This window comes from Humulus lupulus, chromosome 4 (genome assembly GCF_963169125.1).
Source record: "Humulus lupulus chromosome 4, drHumLupu1.1, whole genome shotgun sequence".
Taxonomy (NCBI): Eukaryota; Viridiplantae; Streptophyta; class Magnoliopsida; order Rosales; family Cannabaceae; genus Humulus; species Humulus lupulus.
Window position 1 is genome coordinate 92069231 of NC_084796.1, and position 11643 is coordinate 92080873.

The window sequence follows — 11643 nt, forward strand, 5'->3', positions numbered from 1 at the left end:
AGTAGTCTCAGTTCAAGTGGACCCATCATTCATGAATCGTGAGTCAATCTTTATAACTTCAGAGGATATAGAACAAGTTTCTACTTTGCATATGATTGGAGGCTTAGCAATGATATTCGGACTAAGGTATCCCTTCAACTAATTCATTGGAATGATATGAAATTCAGAATGGTTATGAGTATTGTTCTGTGATCTATTACATATTTTCATAGTAAATTGAATGTTTACAGGTTTGGATAGTCCTATTTATAGGGGAAACTCTGCCAAAATTTTAAAAAAATATTTAACACTTCAGAAAATTTTGCAGATGCATTTGGGAGTCTATTTCCAAATCAACGTGTCTTTTACAAGTTTTTTGACACCGAGTGTCATAGCTTTAATAATGCACAAGATGTAGAACGATCAACCATTGACTTGGCAAATTGGTTGATGATCATGAATAGAGTTGGTCAACTATATTTCATATCTTGGAACATACGGTAAGAAATACTACAAACTTTTCTTATTTGATTGTTCATAGTAAAATTTTAATTATTTTATTTAACATGCTTTTTATTTTAGGGAACATTGGATGTTTGTGATTGCTATGCCAAATGGAATAAAATCGTGTTCTTGGTTCCACTGAAAGCACACAAACGTCCTAAAGAAATTGATTCAATAATAATGAGGTAAGTTTTAAAATTTTAAAAATATTTCTTAATACACAACAACTATTACATGTTACTACATTATAATAACATTTGTCATTTTTCTTTTTATATAGTGCATATTATATAAGGCTTCTTCCAATGAATTACTCGGCAATCCTACAAAAATATTTAATGTTGCATATCCAAAACAACCACAAAGTCATGAATGTAGTTTTTATGTGTTGAAGTACTTTAGAGATCTTATACGGGCATCAAATGCAATAGAAGCCCTAAAATAAAAAGTAAGTTTATTTTTTATAACTTAATTTGGTATAAATAACCTATAAAATAATAAATGTTGTTGTTAATTAATTCATATTTATTAATTTATTTATAGCTTGATGGGAAGAAGGAATATTGTGAGATTGTAGACCTCTTGCCAATCCAACACAAATGGTTAGGTCGATTGATGGCATACATTTATTAGTAAGCCTATTTTGTTTATGATTTCGTTTAGTTCTAAGTTTAGTTTTATGTATAAATGTATTAATGTTAAGGTTGGCTATCTTACATAAGTACTTGCGTTTATGCTTATGTATGAAATTTCTAATTAATGAAAGTTAGCATATTTTCATTCGAAAAAATTCATAACTAATTTCAATTGTAAATATATATATATATAACTATAAATTCATATAATTAGATCATTTAAAAAAAATCAGTGCAAAAAAAAAATATAAATTAAGAATTTGGCCATTTTAAAATAATCAGAAATAATTATTAAAAAAAAATAGGGTGAGAGCTTTCTACTTTGGTTATTATGTAAAAAATGAAGCAGAAAGTGGAGATTCTACTTTGGTTTTTACAAAATAACCGAAGTAGAAGGTACCATGCGGAGATGTACACAACTTTCTACTTCGGTTATTATGTAAAAACCGAAGTAAAATCCCCACTTTCTACTTCGGTTTTTACATAATACCGAAGTAGAAAGCCTATATTTCACTTCGATTTTGATTTACTTTTTACTTCACCCCGAACTACTGCGGTTGCGAATTTAAACGAAAACCGAAGTGAATCAAGCATAAAAACTGAAGTGAAAGCCTTTTTTTTCTTGTAGTGTGGGTTTTATGAACGTTGCAAGATCTCTAATTTCATGCTACATGGCTACCGGTAACTATATTGTTTAGTAGACAATATATGTGGCAAAAGAAAAGACCCTGCAAAGGTATTGGTACCAAATTAGGAATATTACAATTAAAACCTTTTGATGAAAAAAATATCCAAAGATTATGTTGAATTCATTGAGGATCAAAGTTGGAGGTGTCTAACAACTCACAAGTCACAAGTAAAAATAGTTCTTGTAGTTTTATTTCATTATGGGGAATAAATTAGCACTATAATCAGAAACCAGGAACCATTTGTCTTGAACCATATTACCATACACACTCTATACAATACTATCAGTACACAGTCACAATTGCCTTGAAACAAAACTCATATTAAGGAATTTGGTGTCCCCCATGCATCTCTTGAGTAGTGCTTGTTATAAATAATCTACTCCATCACGCACAACACCGAATCATGCTAACACTTAATTAGTTGTTTCTTTCTCCATTCAAGATGAGTTTGTTATTTAAAATAATTAGTTTGTGATGTGTAAATTCCAAGCATGAAAATGAGAGAATATTTATGGTTTGAAAAAAAAGAAGCTTCCATTAGCTATAGTTATACTGTTGTGCTATTTGGAGTTTAGAGACATTTAATTTTTATTACATGATCGAGTGTGCATGCATATAGTGGCCACCACCTATATACCCACATATACACAATTCGTCTGTTCATCAGTAAGCATATACTTATGCATATGGTTATACTATATAGAATATAGTACATATTTGAATGTAAGCTAGATGGATATAAATTTGATATATATTTCATAATGAGTTGGATATATATGCATGTAATATAAATTCTGTTTATGGGAAACCAACACTAGCTAGCTATATTTATATATTCACAAAAATTTAATCTTTAAAACACTGTTGAATCCGGGACTAATTAAGGAGAAGATATTTGGGGTCCTACATCGCCTTGCAATGTCAACGACACACAAGCATACTCCATCCCAGGCCGAAAACTACGGATCCACAACACTGATGCATGCAGCTGTTGTTATATCAGTCCTAAATAAAGTAATCACTTAAAGACTATGATGACATGGCATGGATCAAGCCAGCTCGGATTGGACACTCAAGAAGATTAGTTATTCTTTCTGTTATTAGTTAAGTTTGTTAAATTCTGTTTTGTAACTGTTTGTAACTTGGATCCTTGGTCTATAAAAGGATGCCTTGTCTAATGTTTTAAACTAAGTGCAGAAATTAGATAGAGAGAGAACCGAGAGAATAGAATGTATGGTGAGGTTTTATTGTATCTTGAAGCAAGAAGGTTGAAGATGAAGGGAGAAGAACATAACTGAGAAAAAGTCTTGTAATCTGCCATTAATCATAGTGAAAGAGGATTCCTTGGAAGGAGTTCAAGGGGAATAGGCTCTCTACACATTGTAGAGGAAAGTTCGAACCCCTCTAAATTTACTTGTGTCTTTTATTGTTTTCTGGTTTATTTCTTTCTCTGCATTGCAAATTATCTTCTCTGCATGTTTAATTTCTGGTTTATGTGAATTGTTGGTTTTAGTAATATACAAACTGAGGTTGTTAGATTATAACAGCAGCCATGCTTCATCACTTCCAATCAAAATTACAAACCCATGCACATTGTCGACGACAGACAGTCACGATCCCGTCGACCAAAACTACGGACCCAAATCACGAACGGGCCATTCTTGATTGTTTCGAGCCTTTGGAGTGTTGATGGGCTTCTTGGGTTTTGATCATGCCAGACATTATTGAATTTTTTTTAGATATGTTAGCCTTTGGGGTTTGATGGCTAAACGTTTAGATGTCGATGGTAGCTTTCCAACGTCGTAACTGAAAAATTCTCAAAGTAGGTCTTATTGATAAATGCCCATGAATATGAAAGACTTGTGTGAGAGTATTCTTAGTCTAGAGGAGAGGAGAGAGAATAAAAAGAAATTTTAATAACAATAAAATGAATTATCCATGAGGTGCGGATATACGGTGCCAATTTAATTATTATCTAATTTAAATAAAGAAAATGATAAACCATGGACATGTCCACCGTTAAAGATATTGCTCCATACAACATACTGATCCATTAATTCAAATAGAACCATTGATTCAAGGGCAATTAACACATATACGGCAAATTACAATATTACGGTATTTTAAACTAATTACAATATTACGGTAATCTATGCTTATTATATAACCCACAACTCATTATTATCAACATTTACTCAGATATCCATATTACCCATCCCATTACATGATGAATATCACACTCCAAATTTATATAAAACCATTACAAATATTATCATGGACAACATATATATATATTAACATCTTCAAATAAGTTTTGAATTACTTATTTGTAAACTTACAAAATTGTAATCAAAGTTTACACTTGAAAAAACCATATTGTTGAAAGGTCATAATCATAAAATTATTTTAAAATATAGCAATAAATTTGTAACAAATTTTGCAAACAACATTAGGGATGCTCAACATTTTTACCACTAATCAATCCAATTCAATTAAATGTTGGATGTTGGAAATCATCATCCAATCCAATCAAATCCGTTTTGGCCTACAAATCCAATCAAATCCATTTGTAATTGGATTGGGTCGATTTATTTTTATTTTTATTTTTATTTTTTTATCTTTGAACCTAAATGTTGATATTAAACAAATTAACAAGCAAAACAAAAAACATACAAAATACTAGACACTATGGAGTAATAATACCAATTTAAGTCCTTACAATTGTCACATTATAGTCATTTAAATATTAAGTTTACAACATTAAGTCCATTAAACATCATGATAGAGAAAGACTAAGTTTACAAATCCAATCAAATCCAATTGTAATTGAATATCCAATTTTTTATTATTGGATTGATTCGGAGTAATTGAATTGGTTTGGATCTTGAGCAACCCTAAACAACATGATAGAGAAATGCTAAATAAGAACTTACATGTTACAAACATGTAACAAGCTTTTACAGACAACGACAACTATGAATTTACATGTTACAAACCTGTAACATACTTTTACAGATGCGTAAATCAGTTACATAAAAACATTTTTGTAAACAATATTTATAAATATATAACCAAGTTTTACAGATTTGTAACACAAGTTTTATATTTTTGTAGGCAACATTTATAGAATAATTCCTTGCTAATTTTTTTTAATTTTGTAACAATGGTTTACATAACTAATTTTATAACTAAAAAAATTATATTTGTGACTAATATTTTCAAAAAGTAATATTTGTAACAAAAATATATAAAACTAAGTTTGTAACTAAAAGAAAATTACAATTAATATATACAAAAATGTTAAATTGCATTGAACAAGTAATATATATATATATTTAAATTGTAACAATTAATAAAGAAATAGATTATATTGATTAAATATATAATATTTTATGTAAGTATTATACTAATAAAGTATAATATTTATTTAATATTAATAATTATATTTTAAATATTTATAAGTAAAATAAATTTATTTGTAATTATTATTATCATACCAAAAGTATCTATGAACTAATGACTGAAGAGAAAAAGACAAAAAAAAATTAAAGCATTGAGATTTTTTTTAAAATATATAATATGAAAATTTTAATATTTGTATTATAAGAATTAATATAATTAAAATAGTTTAAAATATAATATCAAAATTGTATTGATTTGATTAAAAATATTAAAGTGATTTGATATATAATATTTAAAAAAAAGTTGATTTGACAAAAAAAAAATATTAGTTCAAAATTATATATTAATAGGATATAGGTACGGTGAAAAAAAGCATGTGTATATATATGTTAGTTCAAAATTATATATTAATAGGATATAGGTACCACACCCACTAACCACCTCTTGCACTGCCGTATGCCACAAATAAAAAAATACCGTATATTTGAAATATAGAACGGTATAAATATAACATACCGTATATTTCAAATTTTTTTGCCACATGCGGTGATGCGTGTAATTTGCCCTTGATTCAAATATCAATGATGAAGATAGAAACCGTACCTGCGGGCCTTTCGTACGCCCACACTACAGAGTTACCCGTTAAATTAAGCATTGAGAATGGGAATCAATTATAAGAAAGAAATAAATGAATGGTTTATAACCATTTATCATAAAATATTATATAATACACATAAATGGTGAACCATAATTAATAATTTTTTTCCAATTCATGTAGAGAGATGCACGCAATCCATAACATAAAGTTATATATTAGGGAGAGTTTTCATTTTATTAAATAAATTATACGTAAAGAATCTAAAATGTGAAGAAATTAACATTCTCAAAACCTTAACTTTTTGAACAAGGTGCTAATGTTAGAAACCTTCATAAATGTCGAAGAAAACGAGTCATACCTTTTAGAAAGCTTTTTCATGATTTATTAACAAACAATCAACTTTTCCTCTTTAACCTTTAGGCATAGCAATTATTCTCATATTAATAGAAAAAGTTGTCTTCAATAAAATAAATCATTTCTATTTTTTTTTACTTTCATGAAAATGATATTTGCACCAAATGACACTATTTTTAAAATAATGAATCTCACCTAAAATAAATTTAATTGGTTAAATCAAACTGTCACACCATACCATAGTCAGTTGGTATAATATTTTATCATATCATTACTCTTAATTCATATATATCATCACTCTTAATTCATATACAACATTAAATGTCACATAGATGGATTACATTTACTTAAATCTCAAACAGATACATAATAGAAAAGTAGACTTTAATTTTATTTCTTATACCAAAGATATACATATTTGGCCCGTTTATATATATAGGAAAAACACCTGGGCCTTTTTTTTCCTCCTTGTTCTCGGAGAGAATAGGCAAATGCTTTTAAAACTAAACATTTCTTCCTTCTACTTATGCCCATGCTCCTAATATGTTCTACTAATAAACCCAAAATCCAAAAACCAATCTCCTTCAATTTAAAGGTACAAATGGTAGGAGAATGTTTTCTTGAAGCAAAAATAGCATTCATAATAATTAACCAAATGAAAACCACTATTATATATAGAGAGAGACTTCAGAGGGCAAGAAGTTGGGGGTGATCTGCAAGAAATTGAGTGAAATGTGGACTTTGAAAAGCTTCATTGAGGAGCTCTTGATCTTGATCATATGAATCCCTGTAAGTCTCTAAGTTGGATTGAGCATTTATTAAGGATGACATACATAGCTGTTTTTTCCATTCTTCTAAGTGTGGAAATCCAACATAGTCTCCATATCTGTCACAATACTGCAAATCAAGGATTTTCCAGAGCTTAGAATGTAAGCTACATCATATTCATTGCCCTTGAAAACCAATTCATTCTTACTTTTAAATCAATACATTGTAATCTCCCTACTATTAATTCAATTATAATTTTCAAATTAGTGTACAACATAAATTGAGTCACATATCTAATACACACTCAGGGTGGGTTTACTTTTACTATTAAATATTTTCAGACAAAACAATTCGGGGTGGGTTTACTTTTACTTTTAATTTTTTTCAAGTGTGAATATGAAGTTTTCAGTTCTGACAATATATTAATTTATACTATTATAACCTTAACCCTATAAAGCACACAAATCAAGCAAATTAAAATATTTCTTTTAAAGATTATGTGAAAATAATATTTAAATGCTTACTATTTTTATGGATCAATTAATAAGGTATAACTAGTAGAATTGAAGGCACGTGACAAGTGTAGACATCAAATAATTGGTGCATTATACTAATAAAAATTAATTAATTAATTAATCATAGTAGTATTAATTGGTGCATTAGTGATGTAATTAATAGGCATATATATAAATATATATATATATATATTTTACCTCAAAATCAGCAATATCGTGAGTATTTGGCTTTGGAATACCAACAAGTTCCCTTGAGCGATAAAATTCCTCGATGGATTGCATCATATCATCCCATGATGGCAATCTTCTTTTTTCAGACAACAGTTGTGCAATCCATTTCGCTTGAGATTCAAAGAAAGGAAACCCAATTATCTGCACTACAATTAGTTAGTATTAAATAAATACTATAAAAACTAATTACTCTTAAGATGTTATTATTATTATTAGGCTTTTTGTAATTAAAAAAAATCTAAAATATTTAATTTTTTTTGCATTTAAGTCCTCAACTTCTTTGTTTTTACATATGAATTTAAAGAATAGTTGTAGTCCGTGGTCCTTTAGGTCCAATTACATTTATTTATTGAGTATATCGATTTAAATACAAAAATATAAAAATTTATAATCTAATTACAAAATTAGAACAGGGCTTGAGTTCTTAATTCGGGCAAATAAACCTTATAAAAGAGAGAAAGAGAAAGAAAGATTGCACCTTTTTAGGAATGCCTATAAAGGAGAGAGAAGGAGCCAGTGATGGAGGGAAGGTATGCTCAAAAAGAGGGCCCACTCTCTCATCATCCAAACTAACTATTCCTTTGGTGTCAAGAAATGGGAATGTGTATGAGTATCTGCAAAAGTATATACAAATTTATGTACCAAAACACAAACCCCACTTGCAATAATCAATTATTAATATTTTTTTTTTTGGTATGATATTGTCAATAAATTGAAGGACAAGTTCTGATCAAGAATTAATTCAATTAATGGGGACCACACAATACCTCCCCCAATTCCTGTCTAATAACATGATAATCCAATCACACCAAACAAAGCTTCAACTCTTTTTGTGGTAATCTTACTTTACATTCACTTGTCACTCGTCAAATTAGAAGGTAAAAAAGAAGAAGAAAATTATTTTAATTGCATGACAACGAGACAAATGATATGACGTGTTTAAGAAGATTATATATATTTATTAAAACCTTAACATACTAATTTGACTTGTAATATTGTAGTGGAAGAAAAATAGTCACCCATTATTGATGAAAATAGAAATTAAATTTTACCCTGTGCAGTATATAATTGTATCAGCTATGGCCCAAGAGCCATCTACAAATAAGACCTTCCCATCTTCTTCAATGGACTCTATCTGCAGTAGAAGTAATTATTGTTAATTACTAATTACTATAATAAGATCTACTAGTTCTTAAATAATTAAAGAAGTAATTATAACCTGTTGACGAAGATGCAAGTTCTGATGTTTGGCTATGACTTTGGAGAAACCCTCAGATATGTCCATGGATCTAGAACTGAGATACACTTCTTTAGCCACTTCGACAAGTTCCATTGATAAATCTTGCCCACTTAGTGAGCTTCCAACAATCACCACAACCTGCACATGCACATCTTAATCATTATTAATTGTTTTATGTTATATTAATGTCATTATCGATCATATATTAAAATTAAGTATTTGCTGTATCTCTATAAGTCACAAAAAAAAAATGAAGTTATTAAAATTACCTCATTACGAAATGGATCAGGAACCCTGTAGAAATGACTATGCATTTGCTTTCTCTTCCATGACTCCATTCCTTCATACAAACCACAAAATCACAAACTAAATAAATAAAACATTAGAACATGCCTATTATTATTATTATTATTATTATATACAAATCTTTTTGTGGGCAGAGCTCAAAAATCACTTTGCTTTTACTTTCTCGAGCCCCACTAATTTGAAAGAAAAAAAGAAAAAAAGAGAGAACAAAGAGATCATTATATATAACTAATATAGATTATGATGAAAATAATATAACTAATCACCTTTGATAGAAGGCAACTTTGGAAAAGAGTAATGACCACTTGCGACAATCACAGCATCGAAAATCTCTTCCACCACCTTCTTATCATTATTATGATCACTATTTTTCTGCCAATTTTGTTTACTCCTCACAACCCATTTGATCGACTGATCTTTCCCAACGACACCGTTTTCATCATAACCAACCATCCCAACATACTCAACCCGAGTGTTGAACCTTATCATATCCCTCAACCCAAACCACTCACAAAAGTCTCTCAAATACAAGTGAACCTCTCTATGGCCGGGAAATCTCCTAGAGTCTCGACCTTTCTTGGTCGAGAAAGGAAAGTCGGTGAACCCCATGATCTCTCTAGGGGACATTATCCTTAATGAGGAATACATACTAGAATGAACCTCTAAGAAACCATCACTAATGTCCTTTCCCATAGGATCAAGTCTCTCTACATTAGGGTCATAGAGCCATTGCCCACCAATGTCGTGGTTTTGCTCAATCACCACCGCGCTGTGGCCTTCTCTCCTTAGCTCCCTGGCCGCCACCAACCCAGATGGGCCTGCACCGACCACGCACACCCGCTTCGACAAGCTCGTTGATGACAACACCATGTCGATCTCTGCCGTTGATTGGGAGATCGATGTTTGGGCTGAGAAGAGAGCAAGATTTGGTTAGAGTTAGTTTTTGTAGCTAGAGATCAGAGGAGAGAGAGAACAGAGAAATGTGTTGCTTATTTTGTAATATGGGGTTGTGAAGGGTTTGTGTGTGTAAAATGCATTTATATAGATGTAATAATATTATTATAGTAATATGTGAATGTTACTGGTTACGCAAAGGTTTTAAGATAATAATTTTTTATTTTTTATGGGGGTGTGTTTGTTGGTTGGCTTAGACGTTGTGGCCGAGCCACGTTTTGACCTGGGGATATTCATGCCCATCAGCATTTTCTTTTTCTTTTTCTTTTTTTAAGAATATATATATTATATAAATTAAAATGAAACAAGCTGAGATTCCATTCTTGTTACCTCAAATTTTAAGTTTATAGGATATGATCAATTTATAATTTTTTTTTGTCCACATTTACCATTTTTTTTTATTAGAATAATTTGAGCCTAAAATATAAAATTGCTGGCTTTATTAGGTGAAAAATTATACTCTACATGTCCATGACTAGATAAATGTTTGTATTATCTTAAGCGTTAATGTTTGTAAACTATTTTTTTTTTTAATTTAAATTAACATTTTCTTTGTAAGTTAATTTTTTTTATATATATATTTCTATCAATTGTTTTTTTTAAAAAAAAATATTCTCCTATAATGTTATAGACCCAAATTCTAAAGGTCCACCCCAAGAAACTTTATTATTTAAGGGTTTCTCTTTTATGTTTACTTTCTCACTCATATGAATACTCTCTGAGTGTATTGATGAAACACTCTTGTGTCATTATCTCACATAGTGAATTTCTCTCATCTGTCTATGGTTTTTTCCCTTCGGGGTTTCTATGTAAATTTGTGTGTGATCTTTATTTTTCTGTTCATTGTTACTATTATATTTTCTACAAGTGGTATCAGTGCACATGTTAGGCAATGTCGTATTTGAAATATGATATTCTGCTTTTGGATCGCAACACTAGATTTACACTTTGGCAGGGTAAGATGTGGATTGTTCTTACTCAGATGGAATTGGGTGATGCATTATTAGGGATTGACAAAATGCCCTCATCGCTCACTAAAGAAGAAAATGAGTGTAAGGATCGAAAAGCCCTATCGCATATTCATCTTCATCTATCTATAGATCTTACATGATGTTTTAAAGGAGAAAACTGCTGCGACATTGTGGTTGAAATTGGGGAAGTTTTGTATGACGAAAAACTTGACCAGCAAGTTGCATCTGAAGCAACGCTTGTATTCTCATTGTTTCTTAGAAGGTACGTCTCTTGAAAATTATTTAATTTTGTTTAAGGAGATTGTATCTGACTTGGATTCTATGGAGGTTAAAAACGATGGAGAAGATTTATGTTTGATTTTGCTATGTTCGCTGCCATCTTCATATTCAACCCTTAGAGATACTATTATGTATAGTTGTGATTCTCTTACTCTGGATGACGTTTATGATGCTTTATTTTCAAAGGAAAAGATGAAGCATATTGAAAATAGTTCTGA

General features: G+C 29.9%; 1 protein-coding gene across 1 annotated transcript; it reads right to left on the bottom strand.

Annotated features, from left to right (window-relative positions):
- Positions 1 to 6528: 6528 nt before the first annotated feature.
- On the bottom strand, positions 6529 to 10250 carry LOC133830628 (flavin-containing monooxygenase FMO GS-OX-like 9). Its single transcript, XM_062260646.1, has 7 exons — positions 9488 to 10250; positions 9185 to 9255; positions 8895 to 9053; positions 8728 to 8810; positions 8154 to 8289; positions 7643 to 7816; positions 6529 to 7058 (listed from the first exon to the last, which is right to left on the bottom strand). Exons 1-7 carry the CDS (start codon positions 10089 to 10091, stop codon positions 6849 to 6851), a joined length of 1437 nt encoding a protein of 478 aa, XP_062116630.1. The 5' UTR covers positions 10092 to 10250; the 3' UTR covers positions 6529 to 6848.
- Between the last annotated feature and the right edge of the window lie 1393 nt (positions 10251 to 11643).

Bases quoted from the DNA above. Each gene is read 5' to 3' on its own strand.
- LOC133830628 (XM_062260646.1), bottom strand. From the start codon at position 10,091: ATGGTGTTGTCATCAACGAGCTTGTCGAAGCGGGTGTGCGTGGTCGGT. The intron at 8,290-8,727 runs GTAAAATTTAAT...ATACTTTTGCAG, and splicing joins ACAATTATATACTGCACAGG to ATACTCATACACATTCCCAT. The intron at 7,059-7,642 runs GTAAAATATATA...CTTGATTTGCAG, and splicing joins ACGATATTGCTGATTTTGAG to TATTGTGACAGATATGGAGA.